Raw genomic sequence first — 20714 nt, forward strand, 5'->3', positions numbered from 1 at the left:
GAAACCTTGAAAGCTCGCGAGATCAGGATGGTCTCACGAGGCTAGGAAAACGCACCCCAAATCATGATGGCGCCCCCACCACTGTGCCGTGTAGAAAACATCTCAGGTGGGATCTCCCTGTCATGCCAGTAACGTTGGAAGCCATCAGGACCATCAAGGTTAAATTTTTTCTCATCAGAGAAGACAACTTTCTTCCACCTTTCAATGTCCCATGTTTGGTGCATCCTTGCAAAGTCCAAACGGGCAATTCTGTGGCGTTGAAGAAGACGTGGCCTTTGAAGACGTTTTTTGTTTCTGAAGCCCTTCTCTCGCAGATGCCGTCTGATGGTTATTGGGCTGCAGTCAGCACCAGTAATGGCCTTTATTTGGGTAGAGGATGGTCCCGTGTCTTGACGGACAGCCAATCGGATCCTGCGGCTCAGAGCTGGTGAAATTGTTTGGGGTCTACCACTTGACTTTTTTGTTCCATAACCCTCAGGATCATTTAAAAAATGCAAAATGACTGTCTTACTGCGTCCAACCTCAGCAGCGATGGCACGTTGTGAGAGGCCTTGCTTATGCAGCTCAACAATCCTACCACGTTCAAAGTCAGTGAGCTTTTTTGCTTTTGCCATCAGGAGGTCTTGACAGTGTAAAGACTTCACAGAAAATGACATGGAATCCAGATGTTTGCACAGCTTTTGGCTTTTAAAGACTATGGTCTTAAACTTTTGATCAGCTGAAAAAAATCATGTTTGAGTGTAAATGCAGTTTTCAGACAATTCCCTGTTCAAATGTTCTTGTCTCTTGCACTGATTTGTCCTTTTAACATTGTGAAGCTCTACTTAGAACCTTCTTAAGATTCAGTGTTGCAAAATGCTAATTCTTGCAAATTTTTGACTGGTCTTAAGATTTTGATCAGGAGTGTATATATATATATATATATATATATAGTAATGACTTAACCAGCTGTTTTGCTCTCTTCACCCTGATCAATCACTCCATGTGATTGATGAGTGCAATGTGCTATGTCAAACCTTGCATGTTACTTATTTTTGGGTTTTGTAAAGTGTGACATGCTCCTTATCTTCTGAGAACTTGGTTCAAGTCCCTTTCTCTGTCATCATTTGTAGAATTTACTACAAAAAAGTGGTATTTGAAAATGCCGCCCCCATTTCTGCCTCGCTGTGTTTACATTGCTCTGCAGCCAGTCAGTCAGCAAGCACTGACGAACACCCGCATGTAAGGTACATGGGGGCATATCCCGACATACGACATACATACTGAAAGAACATGATGAGTGACGCATTAATCGCGAGACACAACAAATCTATAATGAAATTTGTTGCCAACGCTATTAATTATCAATTTTTATCGATTTGTTGTTGCAGCCCTAATTTTAACATAGAGCCAGGGAGTTTAACTAATGCTATATCTTAAAACCATTTCAACACACTTAAACACAATCACATCTCAAACAAACAAATGTCACAGTTTAAGTTTTATCACATTAACATTAAAATTGTTGTTGTGAACATTGCTATCGTGCTCAAGCACGTTGCTGAACAGAAACTGAACTAACATGTTAAGGTTTTAACAAATGACAGAACCTTATGTTCAAAGGAAACAAAATAAAAAAAAAGCAGAAAAGTGACTGCTGACTGTTACTTACTTTGCAATCACTGGGATTGAAACTGCCTGTGCGACAGCCTGAATGTAATCGCAGTGGACAGGATGTCTGGGACGCTCGTCTTTAAACCTGAGCAACAGAATCAGAATGACATGATCACCTGTAACTAACACTGCAGCTTTACATTCACTTAACCAGGTCATCTCTTCTAAAGGTCAGACAATTTGTTAATGTACAAAACATATTTCTTTAGTTTAAAAGCATTTAGTACTTTTTATCTTGACAAACAAATTACTATATTTAAGAAATGTGGAAGTTTGCAGCACAACCTCACCAGCTTTCAAGTTTCAGGAAGAGGGACAAAAATCTGATAAGTGGGGTCTCCAGGAATACTAGATGGTAAGAACAACTTAACAGACTAATGTGCTAAAGTGTAAAACTGAAAGAAGCAAAAACACTTCAATACTTTTATTTGAAGATTAAATGATAATGCATAATTACAACTATATGAAGGAGGCCTTTGGCTAATTGATCTTTGCAATAATTAATCCTGATTTTTTTCTGAACTAAGACAGCAAGACATAAGTTAGTCTGCTAGTGAGTTAAATATATGCTAGACACGTTTCTAACTAACATTTTCATTTTAGTTCTGCAGGCAGAATTAAATGATGCATGGTTTTAAACTTGAACAAATGCGGTAGGTTTAGGTACATAATTATGTGGTAACACTACATTCTTTCAAGCAACATTAAAAGAGACAACAGAAACAAAACGGACTCCCAGCTATTGCTAAACTATGCTATTTGCTGTTACATTAACGTTTCTCATGTAGCTAGAGTGATAATGGAGAAAGAAAGGTGCAGCATACCTGCCGTGAACAGCAATAGCAGTGATGCCAGACTTTTCGATCCGCTGGACCAGACTGACCGTCTCCTTCAGCTGTTAACCACAAACAGAAAATATCTGAATGTTGGTCATTCTCCCATTTACACTCTGCAATTTCATTTTTTACCAACTCACAAAATAACTTCAATATCTAATTACTGCATTGTTTCCTTTGTCCTGTCAGCATTTGTCATCAAATGCATGTTTAGACAATTTCAATTAAATGAATACTTCAATAACTTAATAATCCAATACAATGTATATTTTTTGCGTTTGAGACTTTTTGTGTGTGTGTCCTGTCTGGCAATGTGGAATAACAATTGCTGTCTTAATACCAAAAAGAGCTGGGACTATTTAATGTTCAATAGCCACTGAAATGGGAAGGTAAAAGAGGAAGGGAAAAGGAGATAAGCAAATGATATAAAAAAATACTAAAAGGGATGAAAGAAAGAGGAAAGAAAAGGGAGAGAGCAATATAACATCCTCTGAGTCTGCTTCTACACCTGCAAAGAGAGATATAAAAAGAACAGCAAAACCAACTGATAAAGTATTACAGGTACAAACAACCAACACCTTGATACCATCACTGAAGAATATAGAGTATGATTTAATAAGAAATGTATAAAGTGACAGCTAAAGATAATAATAGGGGTTTTCTGTATAGAAGTCAATCTGTAAGTACCTGGATCCAAGCAGGTTTATCCATAAGAAAAATACTCAACAGTGGTTGTGAGGAGCCAAAGCAGGATGGGGGGGGGGGATGGGCTCCACAAAATTTTTCCAACAGTAATTTTTCCAATTTCTAGAGCTAGTAGTGGTTACCTGAGATACTGTACCTCATGTCATTACTTATGTGCTTTTCTAGTTCCTTCACCTATTTGTCGCTGATATACAGTGTTGAGCTTTTCCTATAAACTACCAATCCTTTATACAATGTTGATAACACTTTACTACTTTTGTTTTCATATCCATCACTTAGTATTTTTGTAATTGCATTAATTTTACCTCGGAGGTTTGGCCTCATTTCTTTTAAATAGTAGTCCCGTACCTGAAGATACATGTAAAATCTTGTTATTTTAAATCAAACTCCCTCTGCAGTTTGGAAACTTGCAATTTGGCCTTTCTTAATACAATTATTTAGAATGTTTAATCCTTTATTTGCCCATTCCTTAAATTTAGAATTCATACTACCTGAATTTAGAATTTGTTTCATAGGCCAACCAGCTAAATAATTTAATTTCTTTCTCTAGCTTACATTTTCTTACAATCTTGTTAAGAGGTTTACCTCCAAGGTGAATCTAGTAATAGAGTCCAGTTTATTTTCACTTCCCTTAAATATCTAATTTGCAATCATAGATTGTACATGATCTACATTACCCATTTCTATTTGTTTCCACTTTGTCGTGGGACTTTGTCGTAAGCTTGAGCTGTGCTGTATAGCAATGCCAATCCGCCCTTATCTTTAGGAATTTGAAGTGTTGAGGATTTAATTCTAGGTTTAGGCCTACTCCAAATAAATCTAGAGATTACTTGTTACTGGGACTGACAAAGACTGAAATAAGTATATGATTCTAGGCCGTACATTCATCTTGATAGCTTCAATTCTAGATTGTAAATCCAGCAAAAGAACATTCCGTTTCTCCAAGTCTTGGTATCTTTGTATACTTAAAGATCTATACTTATATACAACTTAATGAGGTTATTTGTAATTTGGATTATTTGTAATTTGGATTATTCCCATTTATCCAGTTTGTATTCCACTTGAAGTTATATTAACGTATCATGAATGGAAAGGGGCTATAATTAAAGGGGAGCACCTGAGTTTTCTCAATATTCATAAATATATGCCTGGAATCTATTTGATATGATTGATGTGTATATTTTGTAGTCACAGTTTAATATTGATATTGGTCTAGAACTCTCACAATGCTCCCTGTCTTTGCCCTCCTTATAAATTACAGTAACCACAGCCTCTCTCCATGAAGGACGCAGGATACCTTTCTTGAGTGTTTGCTTAAAGGATGCTAACAACATGGGATAAAGCCATTTCTTAAACATTCTATACCATTTTATAGAATACCCATAAGCTCCTGCCGTTTTGTTCAAGTTCATTAGGGTTCCAAGCCCGCAGTGCAGAAAGTTCGTCTGCTCTGTGAGCAGAGAATCCTATTGTTTTTCGTCTGTTTTCCCATTACTCATTATTATTATTAGGGTTCCAAGCCCGCAGTGCAGGCGAACAGCTATGCCGTTCGTCTGCACTGTGTGCAGGCGAACAGCTATGCCGTTCGTCTGCACTGTGTGCAGGCGAACAGCTATGCCGTTCGTCTGCACTGTGTGCAGGCGAACAGCTATGCCGTTCGTCTGCACTGTGTGCAGGCGAACAGCTATGCCATTCGTCTGCACTGTGTGCAGGCGAACAGCTATGCCGTTCGTCTGCACTGTGTGCAGGCGAACAGCTATGCCGTTCGTCTGCACTGTGTGCAGAGAACAATATTGTTTTTCGTCTGTTTTTAAATTATTTATTAGGGTTCCAAGTCCGCGGTGCAGAAAGAACGGGCTATGCAACGCATAGCCGTTCGTCTGCACTGCAGTGCAGAAAACCTTATTGTTTTTCGTGTGTTTCAAAATTATTTATTATTAGGGTTCCAAGCCAGCAGCGCAGGCGAACAGCTATGCCGTTCGTATGCTCTGTGAGCATAGAACACTATTGTTTTTCGTGTGTATTTAAATCATTTATTCATTATTATTACGGAACTAAAACGCGTTGTGCGGTCCATGCGGACTTGTAACGAACCTATTGAATCAAGTATCCAAGTACAGAATGTGCACTGCTACTCAAACCCAGAAATTCAGAGCTCTCAACAACTAGGGGGCGCTATAACAAAGGACAATGCGTTTCGGCCTATAACCACCAAACTACTGGTCCCACACTCAAAAACTTTGTTTATTGGATGATTCTGCATCAAAAAGGTAATTGGCACACCTTTCGTTTCCCAGCTACTTTTCGCGCTACATGGCTACAAAGGTTAAACCTTTGTTAAACTCCTCCTACATTTTTTGTGTGATCCGTGCAAAACTCCATATATAACTATGTAATGGATAAATAAAAAAAGTTAATATGGCGGATTTTTTAAAAGAATGTTGGGGACGGATTTTTTAATTTTGACTTTTTTTAAAAGTAATGCTAAAATAAAGGATTGTTAGCTAGCTCTAAATGTAATTGCTGATTATTCTAAAACCATAACAGATTTTGACATGTCCTTCATAACCCATAGTCCAAATAAGATTTTGCACATGTGACCCCCGTTTGAGGATCGTCCATCACTAGGGGGCGCTGTGATGTCAAGAAATCTACTATGCAAGAATGGCTGATCGGATTTTTACAAAACCTTCATCCCCTTCCAGTCATAACCCTGAACTAAAGTAATAAATATGGTAATGATTGAAACAAGTGGGCGGGGCCTATTTCCAAAAGTGTGAAAAAAAACTTGAAAACTTCAAAAAATTACCAAAAATCCATTTTGTGGTGTAACAATCTTGGATTTTCAGGATGTATTCCTTGAATAAGGTGTAACAATTCTCTCACTGCATGTATTGAGGTTTTTGAAAGTTGCACACTCAATTGAGAAACCAATGTATTTTCGAAAAATATTGTTGTATGCTAATAGAAATGGCCTCTACTTGTAAAGCACACGCAGACTAAACATGGATTTCAGTTTGGTAAAAATCCAGGCGAATTTGACCAATTTACAAGAAATTTCAATTTACATGTATAGGACTATAAAGTTTAATGTTTTTTTTCTCTGAAACCGTTTCATTAATGACCATATTAAAAATCAAGTAGTTAGATAAAGCACTCTTGGACATACGTAAATATTTTCTGAATTTTAGAGCAAATTGTTGATTTTTAACAAATTTATGAATTTTGTGATCAGTTCATAACTCTCATCATCCAGAGCTCTGCCATCCAGAACTGTAAACACGGCCGCCATTATGCCCATATTTGGGAACATCACCGGAAGTGACGTCACATCTCGTGTTTTTTCTAAGCGGAGCAGAGAAGAGGGAGGATAGCTTTTAGAGTTTTGAAAAGAACACATAATTTTAAAAATGTAATTGAATATAAAAAAACAGGCAGAAGCAAGGAAAGTTATTTAGAAGGCAAAGAAGACAAAATGGAGAGATTTGTGTGATTCAATAGGCAGAACAACTCCTATAGCTAAGGTATGGGGAATGATTAAGAAAATGAAGGGAAATAGACCAGAGAGACCATAACCAGTTCTAAAACATGAAGAAGGAACAGCAGTAACAAATGAAGAAAAAGTAGAAGTAATGGCAAGAACATTTGCAAAGATCCATAGTTCAGATATGGATCAGACTTATTCAAAAAGTAACGCTATAATATAATATGGATAGATAGATAGACTTAGAGAGAATTAGAAAACTTTATTTGTCATTTTGTATGCACAGAGTGCGTACAGAACGAAATTCCGTTGCATCAGCTTGTAAATTGCAGTAAAATAAATTACAGTATAAGGTGCAGCAGTGATTTGAAGTAAACAATTGAAATGTAAACAAATCAGGAGAAGTCACAGTGTACAGGTGTGTATTTTTAAAAAAAACATTTGTATGTGCAGAATTGATTGTGCAGAGGGCAATTTGTGCAAGAATACAGCTTGTAAATTACTGTCAATTTAAATTACAGTATAAGGTGCAGCAGTGATTTAAAAGTAAACAATTGAAGTGCAAACAATGCATGAGAAAGTCACAGTGTACAGGTAAGTATTTTTAAAACCATTTGTATGTACTGAATTGATTGTGCAAAGGGCATTTGTGCGAGAATGCATTTAGAAACTGAGAGTTCGACAGCATTTGTAATGCTAGTTGGAGATGCAATGATGCAAAATGAGAAAATATGCGAATGTTGTGCAGAGTTTATGGGTTATAGTTATAGATAGCAGTGACATGCAGTCAGGAGAGGCAATCATGGAAAGAAAGAAAATATAGAATAATGATAACATAATATATATTGTGATTCACTCAGTCATTTGTAATAATTATTTTTTAAATCTAATTTCCTTATTTTTTATCATATTCTCTTTAAAATTGAAGACTTTTTGCTATTTTTAACGTAAATCCTTGATGGCGCTTGGTAGTGAAGCGCCACCAAGCCAGCGATCTTGGCCTCCCCTGGGATTGCGCAATCCCATGTTAACTGCGCTGACTTCCATTCCGTGAATGCATCTTCCTGTCTCTAGATCATAAATTCAATTGTTCAAACATTTATGAACTGATTTTCTACAATTTAATATATGCGGATTACGAATTGTGTTTTGGTCTTTAAACTGTGTGTTTTTGTGTGCTGCTGGGCGATCATAAAAGCCAAAGAGCTGGTTGTAGGTGAGGCCGGCAGTTCCTTGGCCTCTAGGCAGGGGGCGCTCAAGGGGCACGGCTCCTGATCCCCAAATAGTAGAGTCAAAGCAAGTTATGGATGTATTATTAGCGAGTTTGGCTAAACAAGTAAAGCACTAAAAAGACTTTAAACATACAGCCGGAACAGGACTGATCAAGGAAGGCTTTCCTCCCTGGCAGTGAGCTCCACTGAGACTGAGAGACTTTTAAAACTGAAGAAGATAAAAAGAACTTTTACCAGAAAGTGACCGATATTTTTGTTCAGAAAGAGCGGCGAATGGACTTCATTTATAAGTAGAGGTAAGACAGTGATAATTATTCATGTTTTGTTTTTGTAATGAAATGTGCATAATGTAGGTTATAGTTTTTGAATGTGTTACAAATGCAGAAATCCATCATAACTCATAAACTGTTACCAATCAAATGACAAATAATTTAGTTTTATTTTATTTTTTAACAAAGAATCAATATTTCTTCCATGTCTCTTGGTTAATTTATTTGGCTTAACCAGTCTCCTTCAGCACTTTGCAATGAGTCTACTCTGTAGAGTGTACATATTTGTAAATCTGACTGATGACGTCAGTGCTTCACCAGCTATGAACCCTACCGCATGTCACTGATAGATACATCTATCAACATCTGCATACCTTGATTCAAATGAAATTATTTTAGTCTTATTTAACACTACAAGCTACAAGGATAAGAAGAGAATATCTTGGTTGAACTTAGAATAAAAAGGAATAAGTTACGGGAAACATGTAATTCATATATTATGAGTTGTCTTGAAAGGGAGTAATAGCATTAATGGTTTAAAGGTCACTGTAAATGAAGAACATTCATTATATATTATATATATATATATATATATATATGGGAAACAGTTCATGGTGGGGGTTTGAGGGGCCTCTGATAAAATGGGCTCGGGACATGCAGCGCTGGGATGAAATGTCCTTAATGGAGGGAAGAGGAGCCCCGATGATCCCTTCTGCTGTCCCCACCACTCTCCTCATTTTCCACCAGTCGGAGGTGCTGCCGCCTCCACACCCCACAGAGAGACAGCTGGTCAGAATGCTCTCTATGGTACTTGTGTAGAGGGTTGTGAGGATGGGCGGTGGCAGGTGGGCTCTCCTCATCCTCCGTAGGAAGTACAAGCGCTTCTGTGCCCTCCTCACCAGATGTGGTGTTCACAGACCAGGTGAGGTTGTCCGTGATGTGCACCCCGAGGAATTTGGTGCTGCTAACCACCTCCACAGCTGAGCTGTTGATGAGTTTGTCATCTGCAAACTTCATGATGTGATTGGGGGTGAACCTGGGGGTGTAGTCGTGTGTCATCAGAGTGAACAGCAGGGGGCTGCGGACGCAGCCCTGAGGGGAGCCTGTGCTGAGGGTGATGACATCAGAGGTGGTCTGTCAGACCCGGACAGACAGTGGTCAGGAGGTGAGGAAGTGATGAGGGGTGTGCTGAAGCCCAGATGTTCCAGTTTTTCCACCAGATGCTGTAGGATGAGGGTGTTGAACGCTGAAGTCCAGGAACATGCTCAAGGGGGCGGGGCGTGGGTGGGCTTGGAACCCGTTAATAACTGCTTGCAGTTCTAGTTATTAATATTATTAATAATTATTCTTCTCCGCTAAAACGTGTTGTGCGGCCGATGTGGACTTGTAATGAAACTATTGAATTAGGTATCCAAGTACAGAATGTGCACCGCTACTCAAACCCAGAAATTCAGACCCCTCAGCAACTAAGGGGCGCTATAACAAAGGACAATGCGTTTCGGTCCCACACTCAAAAACTTCATATCACTTTGTTTATTGGATGATTCTGCATCATCAAGGGAATTAGCACACCCTCGTTCACTAGCTAGTTTTCGTGCTACATGTCTACAAAGGTTAAACCGTTCTTGTTAAACTCCTCCTACAATTTTTGTGCAATCCGCGCAAAACTCCATATATAACCGTGTAATGGACAAATAAAAAGTTAACACAGGGGATTTTTTAATTTTGATTTTTTTCGAAAAGTAACACTAAAATAAGTGTTAGCTAGCTAGCTCGAAATGTAATTGCTGATTATTCTAAAACCATAACAGATTTTAACATGTCCTTCATAACCCATAGTCCAAATAAGATTTTGCACGTTACCCACGTTTACGGATCTTCAACCAGATGAGCTGAGCTGTTGATGAGCAGTGGAGCATGGCGAGGCCGGTTCTTCCTGAAGTCGAACATGATCTCCTTCGTCTTCTTCACGTTCAAGATCAGGCTGTTATCTCTGCACCGGCCCACTAGCTGCTCCACCTCCTCTTTGTAGTCCCGGTTGTTGTTGTATCTGATCAGGCCCACCACCATCGTGTCAACTGCAAACCTCACGATGTGATTGGTGGTGAACCTGGGGACGCAGTCGTGTGTCATCAGGGTCATCAGACTAAGGTCTCTTGGTGAGAAAGTCTAGCAGCCAGTTGCGAAGGGGTGTGCTGAAGCCTATATGTTCCAGTTTTTCCACCAGATGCTGTGGGATGATGGTTTTGAATGCTGAGCTGAAGTCCAGGAGCACACTCAAAGGGACGGGGCGTGGGTGGGCTTGGAACCCGTTAATAACTGCTTGCAGTTCTAGTTCTTATTATTGTTGTTTCTAATTCCTTTTCTGTAATCTGTGCACAATTTTGTGATTTTCCTATACTTGGAAGATCCAGTGTGTTTAAGAATGCTGTAATAGTTTCATTATCTGCTGATTCTGGTTGAGAGTACAGGTTTGAGTAATAGTCTTCAAAGGCTAACACTAACGATCTGAAGGTAGGATCTCTGATTTGACTGATATATTGAGTATTGAGCTGTTTGTTTCTCAATCATCTGGCTAGGAATTTACTTAATTTAGATCCTCCTTCATAGTAAGATTGCTCATCTTCTTTTCTACTTCTTCCGCTAATATTTTGTCTATTTTTCTCCTCGCTTCTTTAACCTTATTTGTGGACTCCAGAATGTTATATTTCTTATGTAGTTGTTCTCATAGTTCTAGTTCCTCTGTAGCCATTTTGATATATGTCATTATTGTCTTCATAGCATTCCACGCCAATGTGGGACCTGTCTCTCCATTGTCATTTTCTTTTTGTTAAGTGTTTATTTGATTTATCTTCTAGTTTGTTATCCTAGGTTTTTCTGCTGAGGTTCAATGTTAATTTCAAGGTGCAATAATCTGAAAAATTTGATGTCCCTATCTGACACCTTACAATCCTAAATCGTTGTTCTATGTTCATGAAAAACTTATATATCCTTGTTTGAATATGGAGCTAAGTAGAATGTATAATACCTCTCGAGCGGGTGACATTTTCTCCAAACACCCATTACTCCTAATTATGCCATTGTATTCCTTTTGTTTCTGGAGCAATTTTATCAAACACTGGTTTATAGAAAGATGTATCCGATTCTGGTGGTGAATAGATTTAAACAATGTGACCATTTGGTCTTTCCTTTAAAGGAACTATATAATGTATTTCTAAAGCCCCAATTTTTTTATTTTTTGTGGTCAATTTCAGATAAATGGGTTTCCTGCAGAGCGATTATGTCAGCTTTTTCTTTCTTGAACTTTGTAAGAACCTTACACCTTAAACAATCTGACCATGAGCACACAGTGAACAGTAGAACTTTAAGAAACAAATTGAAAAAAAGAAAAGTCTCTCCAGCATCCAGAGGAACCCCATGCTGGTGCCAGTGTCCGGTTGGTAGGACAGGGGAAAAGCCACCTAATAGAGAAGGACCCTCCGTAGATGTAGGTGTTGACTATAAGAATCCTCCTTCCAATCTACGCAAGTCCAACATTATTTTTGTTTTACTTTTTGCCAGATAATCTCTTTCCAAAGGGCCAATTTTAGGGAGGCAAACTGCTAAGTCTTGTCACCATCTTCAGATAAATAGAATAAATTGAAAAGGTGGAATAGACAATTATAAATTATAGCTGAACTTCAATATACAGTCATGGCCAAAAGTATTGAGAATGATTCAAATGTTAATATTTACAAAGTCTACTGCTTCAGTTTTTATAACGGCAATTTGCATATACTCCAGAATGTTATAAAGAGTGATCAGCGTAACAGCAATTAATTGCAAAGTCAATATTTGCCTAGAAAATGAACTTTATCCCCCAAAACACATTTCAACATCATTGCAGCCCTGCCTTAAAAGGACCAGCTAACATCGTTTCAGTGATTGCTCCATTAACACAGGTGTAGGTGGTGATGAGGACAGGGCTGGAGATCAATCTGTCATGATTAAGTAAGAATGACACCACTGGACACTTTTAAAAGAGGCAGGTGCTTGGCATCATTGTTTCTCTTCTGTGAACCATGGTTATCTCTAAAGAAACACATGTAGTCATCATTGCACTGCACAAAAATGGCCTAACAGGATAGAGAATCACAGCTAGAAAGATTACTCTCAGTCAACAATCTATCGCATCATCAAGAACTTCAAGGATAGAGATTCCATTGTTGCCAAAAAGGCTCCAGGGCGCCCAAGAAAGACCAGCAAACGCCAGGATCGTCTCTTAAAAGTGTTTCAGCTGCAGGATCGGGCTACCAGCAGTGCAGAGCTTGCTCAGGAATGGCAGCAGGCAGGTGTGAGTGCATCTGCACGCACTGTGAGGCGGAGACTCTTGGAGCAAGGCCTGGTCTCAAGGAGGGCAGCAAAGAAGCCACTTCTCTCCAGGAAAAACATCAGGGACAGACTGATATTCTCCAAACGGTACAGGGAGTGGACTGCTGAGGACTGGGGTAAAGTAATTTTCTCTATCCCCTTTCCGATTGTTTGGGACATCTGGAAAACAGCTTGTTCGGGTGGAAAAACGAAAACCTAGGAATTCTGACAAAATGCAAGCATTGATTGTGCAAGAATGGACTGCTATCAGTCAGGATTTGGTCCAGAAGTTGATTGAGAGCATGCCCGGTAGAATTGCAGAGGTCCTGAAGAAGAGGGGTCAACAATGCAAATATTGACTTGCTGCATTAACTCATTCTAACTGTCATTAAAAACTTTTGTTACTCATAATATGATTGCAATTGTATTTCTGTACGTATGTGATGACATCTGACATACACACATGAAAACCAGAGGGCAGCAGATCATTTGAAAATATAATATTTGTGTCATTCTCAATACTTTTGGCCATGACTGTAGAGAGGTATCAAAATGCCATCCCACCGCTCAATTTATGAAGTGAAGTTTCTTAGTTGTTTTGAGGAGTTTAATTACTTGTCTACTGGCAAGAGCACAGAGTTTTGGTGCCATCTCCCTCGCTGTTCGGCCGTAAGTCTGGAAAGTAAGCTTTAAGTTTAAACACAACGAATTGGACACGCTTCTTCTCGGATGTGTCTCGACCCATCCTCAATGATATTGTTGCCACGCACATCCACAACTTGCGCTGCTCATAAAATTTTACCACAGACATATGAACGTCAGATGTGAGACCTAGCAGCATGCTAAGCTTAACAGGTCTGTGGTTGGATCAATATTTGAACATGCAAAAGCAATGTTGCATGCACAGAAGTGCTCCGGGTCAGACACAGCGACGATAATAGGTCAACATTTTGGCAGTGGACTTTAAAAAAAAACAAGTGCATGTTGTGTTGAGAGATAATAGATAAAACATGATCAAGATCATGGAGAACTGTAGTCTTTCAAGCTTGGACTTTATGGCACACACATTACAGCTGTAAATGAGGCTGTGCTGAGCCAACAAAGCATTTTAGACAGTGTTTCCAACTGAAGATAGCTGGGCACTTCAGACACTGGCTATCAGCTATCGATGATGAAATATACTGAAATATATCTATCCATCCATTTTCTGACCCGCTTAATCCCTCATGGGGTCGCGGGGGTTGCTGGTGCCTATCTCCAGCATTCACCGGGCGAGAGGTGGGGTACACCCTGGACAGGTCGCCAGTCTGTTGCAGGGCAACACAGACACAAACAACCATTCACGCACACACTTACACCTAAGGGCAATTTAGAGAGACCAATTAACCTAACAGTCATGTTTTTGGACTGTGGGAGGAAGCCGGAGTGCCCGGAGAGAACCCACGCATGCACAGGGAGAACAGCAGAAAGACCCAGGGTTGGATTTGAACCGTGAACCTTCTTGCTGCAAGGCAACAGCACTACCCACTGCGCCACTGTGCAGCCGTATACTGAAATATAGTAATGTTAAATATATAATTTTGCTTTTTTATTTATTTCGTTCAACTACTTTAGATTCAAGTCTATCTCTCATAGGCCACCATTGGACGATCTGAGAGCCCCATGGAGTACTGGAGAAACAACAAAACCTGGTTGCCAGAACTTCCCTCACTTACATGAAAATACCTGTCATCTCCTTTGCACCAGGAACGACTGTGAACGTTTGCTTGGTGGTGCTGCAAATGTTATTGACAAAAAAAAGAAACCTTGGATGTGAGAAGGCAGAGATGGAAATTAATAAAATTTTATTTTATTATTTTTATTTTGACCTATAAGATTGAGATAAAAATGTCCACAATGCCTGATGCCTAGTAGGTCGAGGCAGATGGCTTCTCACACTGAGACTGGTTATGCTGGAGGTCTTTTATTCCTGTTATAGGGGAGTTTTCTTATCCAATGTCACTTCATTCATGCCCAGTATGAAGGATTGCTACAAAGCAATCAACAATGCAGACGACTGTGGGTCTACACTGTTTCTGGAGGAGTGAATGCTGTTTGTCAAGACTCAAAGCAATCTGCTGGGTTTCCTTAGGAAACTTTTAAACCAATTCGTCTGGAGGATTTGATTGAGTTTTACTTTTAAAGTGCTTTGAGAATACGTGTTGTGATATAAAAAACTGATTTGAATTAAAATAAATAGAATGGCATTAAATATATTGCAGTTTTTAAAAAGAAAATGTGATAACAGACATGTTACATCTTACCGAAGGCAGAATCCGGATTTTACACGTTACTGGTATTGAGACCCCTGTCACAAGCTTTTTAAGGATCTTTAAGGAGAAGAAAAATTATATGATCAATAAAAATTGCTGTTGAGTATTCTCACACATTTGAAAGCAGTCCATTTTCAATGAATAATACTTAAGTGGAGGTACTCACAGCTTCAATTTTTTCTGGATCTGATAGAAGAGCAGCACCCATTCCACCCTACAGGAAAAGAAGGGGCAGAGGGTCAGAGGTCAAAGCAGCTGAATATTATAAATTAGAATCAAAAATCTTTATTGTCACCATGTGTTACCATGCTGAAAATGTTTGAGACAGAAATTGTCAGGAAGTACACAGATTACATAGCACGCACACAACAGACATAGGATTGCCACATTTTTTTTTCTATATTTAGTTCAGTTGAAAAATACATTATTGATCCCAAACAGAAAATAAATGCTGTTGTAACTCATGGGGGTTTCTTCAATGAGTTCTTGTAGATGGTGATGGCTGCAGGCAGAAACGGTCCTCTACCAGAGTCCTGGGATATCCTGGGAGGATTCTTTTTTAGGATCTTAGCTGTTCCTAACACTGCACCCTTCTGGACTGAGATGCCTGATGGTTCTCCAGATATCTGTAGGAGCCACTCCAGAATGGCGGTTACTGCCCTGAGTGCTCTGATGACCACGGCCACAACTGTTGTCCTCACCTTCCAAGCTCTTTCTAGTTCTTCCCTGAGCCCTTGGTGTTTCTCCAGTTTCTCGTGCTCTTTTTTCTGATGTTTCCATCACTGGGGATGGCCACATTGATCACAACAGCTGTCTTCTGCTGCTCATCAGTCATCACAATGTCCGGTTGGTTGGCCTTTCCCATTTTGTCTGTTTCTGAAAGTCAAACAGGATCTAAGCTATGTCATTCTCCACCACCTTGGGAGGTGACTCCCATTTTGACCTGGGGGTCTCCAGTAGGTATTCTGAACAGATGTTTCTGTACACTATACCAGCAAATCGGCTATGGCATTCCATGTACTCCTTCTCTGCTAGTATCTTACCACCTGCTGTAAGCTGCTGGATGTTTTGCATAGCCTGCACCAGGAATCTTGCCTGGCATGGTAGATCTGGGCTTCAATTGTTCTATTGCTCAATTCCTGCCCCTTTGCTGCCATGATCAGAGTGTCAGTGCTGTCCTTCAGTCTAGCCCTCTCTAGCCTTTGGTTGGATTTGGTTAAAATCAATAATTTCAGCTGTCAGTGGGACATCCCATGCATCATTTTTTTTCCTTTCATGATGGTTTCTTCAGTTCCTTCTCTTCCAGCTTCCATTGTCTGAGACTTTTACAGACCGCTTCATCCCTTGAGGCCACCTTCCTGATATATTATTAGCAGTTGGATGTTTCATCTAAAATGGTGGCTCTGATTGTCACTAGGCCTCTCCCCCCTTCTTTGCACTTAGTGTATATCTAGTGAATACTGGATTTGGGGTGGAATTCACCATGCATGGTGAGTAGCTTTCGTGTCTTAACATCGGTGGCCTGGAGTTCCTCCTTTGGCGAACTTATAATCCCAGCAGGGTATCTGATTACTGGCAAGCCATAGCTGTTGACTGCCCAGACCTTGTTCTCACCATTGAGTTGAATTCTCAGAACTTGCCTTACTCGTTGCAGGTATTTGGCTGCTGCTGCTTCCCTTGTGGCCTCTTTGTGGTTGCCATTTGCTTGTGGTATTCAAAAGGCACTTATAGATCTATTCAACATCTGCTATTTTCCCTTCTGGGAGTGCAATCCCTTCTGTGTGGATTACTTTACCCTTCTTGTCACCATCTGGCCACATTTCTCCAGCCCGAATGACATTCCAATGTCCCTGCTATAGATCCTGGTGGTGTGTATCAGCGAGTAAATGTCTTGCTCACTTTTAGCGTACAACTTTATGTCATTCATGTACAGGAGTTGGCTGATAGTGGCTCCATCCCTGAGCCGGTATCCATACCAAGACTTGTTGAATATTTTGCTGAGGGGCTTCAGATCTATGCAGAACAGAAGAGAGGATAAAGCATCTCCTTGGTATATTCCACATTTGATGGACATTTGTGCAAATAGCTTGAAGTTGGCATCAACGGTGGTTTTCCACAGCCTCATGGAGTTTGCAATGAAGGCTCTCAGAGTGCTGTTGACCTTGTACATCTTCAGGTATTCCAGGATCCATGTGTGTGGCATTGAATCATAGCCTTTCTTGTAATCAATCCATGCATTGCACAGGTTTGTTTGCCTGCTTTTGAAGTCTTAGGTGACTCTTCTGCCAACCAGCAGCTGGTGTTTGACCCCACTGGCACTTTTACCTATGCCTTTCTGGCCCTCTGTCATGTGTTGATCCATGTGCCCACCTAATTTTAGCAGCTATGATCCCTAACAGGAGCTTCAATGTTGTGAAGAGACAGGTTACTGGCCAATAGTTGGTATTGGCCAGTAACCAATACCAACTATACCTTTCATTATCAGCACTGTTCTTCCCTCCATCAGCGATTCAGGGTGAGTCTCATTTGTCAGCAGCTGGTTAATTTGTGCCGCTAGGTGTTCATGGAGACAAGTTAGCTTCTTCAGCAAATGGGCGTGGATCATATGCGGGTCTGGTGCTGTTGTTCTTCATACCTGACAGTCTTTGTTGGATGTTTGCCATTGTGATGTTCACTGGACTTTGTCAGGGAGAGCATTGTGGTCTGCTCTTAGATCTATTAGCAAACGTGAATCATTCTTATGTGGTACTTCTTTCTCCCATATCCATTTCCAACATTGCTCAGTCTTTTGCCTTGGTCAGTTGGCTCGTGTGTTGTTACCCTGCCACAGGGAGTACACTTTAGCTGGTTAGACGGAGAACAGCCTGTTTATTCTTCTGGCTTCTATCTCCTTTGTGTATCTCTTCAGTATGGCAGCAAAAGCTTGGAGTCTTTGATTGGCGGTTTCCAGTTTGTATCTCTGGGGGATTCCCTTTCTGGATGCACCCTTCTGGAGGTCTGACAATTGGCTCACTTCTTTCCGTGTTGTCTTGATATTGGCTTCCAACCCTCTCTTCCATGGTTGACATTGTCCATTATGGCTGCTCTTAACATTACATTTGCCAAGCATCCCAAGGATCACTAGTGCTGTACTGTATATCAGCTCATTGGTCTCTGTGATGGTCACAGTAGGGATAATTGTACTTAGTGCTGTATCACATGATCTAGGAGACCCTGTGGACGCACTTCACTTCGCTTCACAAGTCAATGTTGGGGTTGACAGGCTCTTAATTTAGCCATGATATTATCTCTTAGGTCAGACATTCTCCTATTCAGTCATTCTTGCATCAATGGGGCTTGGTACCCAAACTCAGGAAGGTTGACGTTAACTCCCCCTATCTGACTGTGTCTTAGCTCCCCCGTGCTCTAGTTGTGAAAGTAGCATCCGTTTGTGGATGTTGACATCCCTGAGAAATGTCAGTGTGCAAATGGGTAGATAGTGTGATTGTAACATCTAACAGACCACAACCTTCTCAGCAGGGGTCAATAGCCCTCACAGCTTTTGAAAAGAAGCTGTTTTTGAATCTGTTAGTTTTGGATTTAATGTTTCTGAAGTCTTTCCCTGATGGAAGTGAGTCAAACAGAGTATTGCCTGGGTGGGTGGAATCTGTGGCAACACGTCTGGTCCTTCTCTGGACTCATGAAGCATAAACCGTATCTTGATCTTGTAGACAGCAACCTATAATCCCTGTGTTGTCCCTCAATACCAATGTTCACCCTAACTTTTCATTTGTCTAAGCATTAATTGGACCTCTTTTAGCAATCCCAAGTGCACACGGAGGCAATTAATACACCTGTCCAAAACCTGAGATGATAAGTTAAAATTGCTTACAAAAACAATCAAATTACAGCAATACTTTCTTTTAGAATTCTGAGTTTAGATACAACTGATTTAACCAGATTACATGAAAAAGACAAATCTTGGGTTTGTTTATGGTATGTTTTATGTCAGAGTAGGGGTCCTGCTAAGGAAGAACTGAGAGACATGTACAACTTTCAGAGTTCAAATTGTATTGCCATTAAACTATTTACATTTTGTGTGATGGAATTTGGCACAAGCATGTGGTACTGTGTCTGCTCCAGGGCAGTTGTGGCTACGATGTATCTCACCACCGTCAGGGTATGACTGTGTGTGTGAATGGGTGAATAACTGATGGTAGTATAAAGCTCTTTGGGGTTGTCAAACTTGATAAAGCGCTATACAAGCCATTTACAAACTGAGTTGCTTTTCAAAAATGGAGGTAGAACAAGAAGGCTGGTCAGTTAACAGCAGAAGCCATGCACTTGGAAGGACTGCAGCTGATAACACCAGCGGAGAAACAGAGCTCCAGGAACAAACAGCAGGTGTTGCACCCAAAGTCCAAATAAATTGGTTGAAAAACTGCACTTACGATCTCGGATAAGCAGATCCCAGAAACACAGCTACACAAACAGCTGACATGCAGCAGGAGTAACAAAGACACACACCACCACCTGCCCGACTATAAAGGCATCTGCCCCATCTATCAATCAGTGGTGCACTCTGATAGACATCTGCCGCACACAGAGTGGGACAGTGGAACACCATCCCACCAGAATTGCAAGAAGGTATAAAATAACTTGGTTTATTATTATTTTGTTTACAGTTCAGTCTGGATTTTATTTTGCGCGTTAAATCCAGATGCAATACAGGATTGCGAATGCATGCAGCTTCGAGGGAACAGTGCTCACCAGCCGTGCTAAATCTTTCCTCTCCTGCACTGTGCAGCTCCCATACTACACAGTTACAATGAGCTACAAACTGTTTTCTAATGCAGCTCTGTAAAGTTTTGTTAACAGCTGTTCAAGTTCTGTTCTTCACCTTCTTCACCAAGTGGTAGATGTTCACAGTCCAGGAGTGTGCACCTGCTCCACCACCTCCCCCTGTATGCAGAGTGGAGCGTGTTCAGTCTTAACGGACCTCTTGTAGTCCCCTATGACCTCCTTGGTCTTGCTGGTGTTCAGAATGAGGTTGTTCCTGGAGCACCACTGTGTCAGATTGCGGACCTCCTCTCTATAATAGGTTGCATCATTGTTGGAAATGAGACCCACTACAGTGGTGTCGTCCGCAATTTTCACAATAATGTTTGTGGGGTGGATAGCAGAACAATCATGGGTAAAGAGAACAGGGCTGAGGACACATCCCTGCAACATTCAAGTGTTGAAGATCAGTGGAGCAGATTTGAGTTTCCCAATCATCATCGCATGGGGACGGTTGGTGAGGAAGTCACTGATCCAGGAGAATAGCGGTGGAGATAATCCCAGGTTGTGGAGCTTCACGGCCAGCATGTCTGTGAGCACAGTGCTGAATGCTGAGCAGAAGTCCACAAATACCATCCTAACATAGGTGTTGGGATGCTGCAGATGAGTCAGAGTTATGTGAATCGCTAGTGAGACAGCATACTCTGTATAGCAAGTCTCCAGGCTGTCTAGGCCAGCAGTGATGGCGTCCTTGATATGTGTCAGGAGGATCCTCTTGAAGCACTTCATGATGACAGTGGGTCAGAGAAACAGGACGGTAGTTGTTGCAACCCGAGTCAGGTTAATTGGCCACACGTAGAAACCATGAAAGGTATTTGGCTTTAGCTGCTGGTTTCATTCAAGTGGTACAGTCACAGAAAGAATAAAAACTGTACACATTAACTTACCTTAGTCGAGTATTCCTTTGGACAGCCCATGTTCACATCAACGGCAGCCACATCCTTCTCCCTAAAAAACATACATAGTCTGAGTACGCCATCTGGCGCCAATGACACCCAAGTTCACTAGGGTGTCATTGGTTAGGGCCTGATGCACTAGTTAACCACTTTGGGATT

At 40.6% G+C, this 20714-nt stretch overlaps 1 protein-coding gene across 1 annotated transcript in view; it reads right to left on the bottom strand.

The window, feature by feature from the left end:
* Window positions 1-1647: 1647 nt before the first annotated feature.
* dus2 (dihydrouridine synthase 2) overlaps window positions 1648-20714 on the bottom strand; it is a 56551-nt gene continuing 37484 nt past the window's right edge. Inside the window, exons 6-10 of the mRNA XM_012858285.3 lie at window positions 20547-20607; window positions 15008-15055; window positions 14833-14898; window positions 2478-2548; window positions 1648-1738 (exon numbers count right to left, since the gene is read on the bottom strand). Of these exons, the coding sequence (XP_012713739.2) occupies window positions 1648-1738; window positions 2478-2548; window positions 14833-14898; window positions 15008-15055; window positions 20547-20607 (337 nt within the window). The remainder of the gene's footprint in view (window positions 1739-2477; window positions 2549-14832; window positions 14899-15007; window positions 15056-20546; window positions 20608-20714) is intronic.

This window comes from Fundulus heteroclitus, unplaced genomic scaffold, assembly GCF_011125445.2.
Source record: "Fundulus heteroclitus isolate FHET01 unplaced genomic scaffold, MU-UCD_Fhet_4.1 scaffold_39, whole genome shotgun sequence".
Classification (NCBI taxonomy): Eukaryota; Metazoa; Chordata; class Actinopteri; order Cyprinodontiformes; family Fundulidae; genus Fundulus; species Fundulus heteroclitus.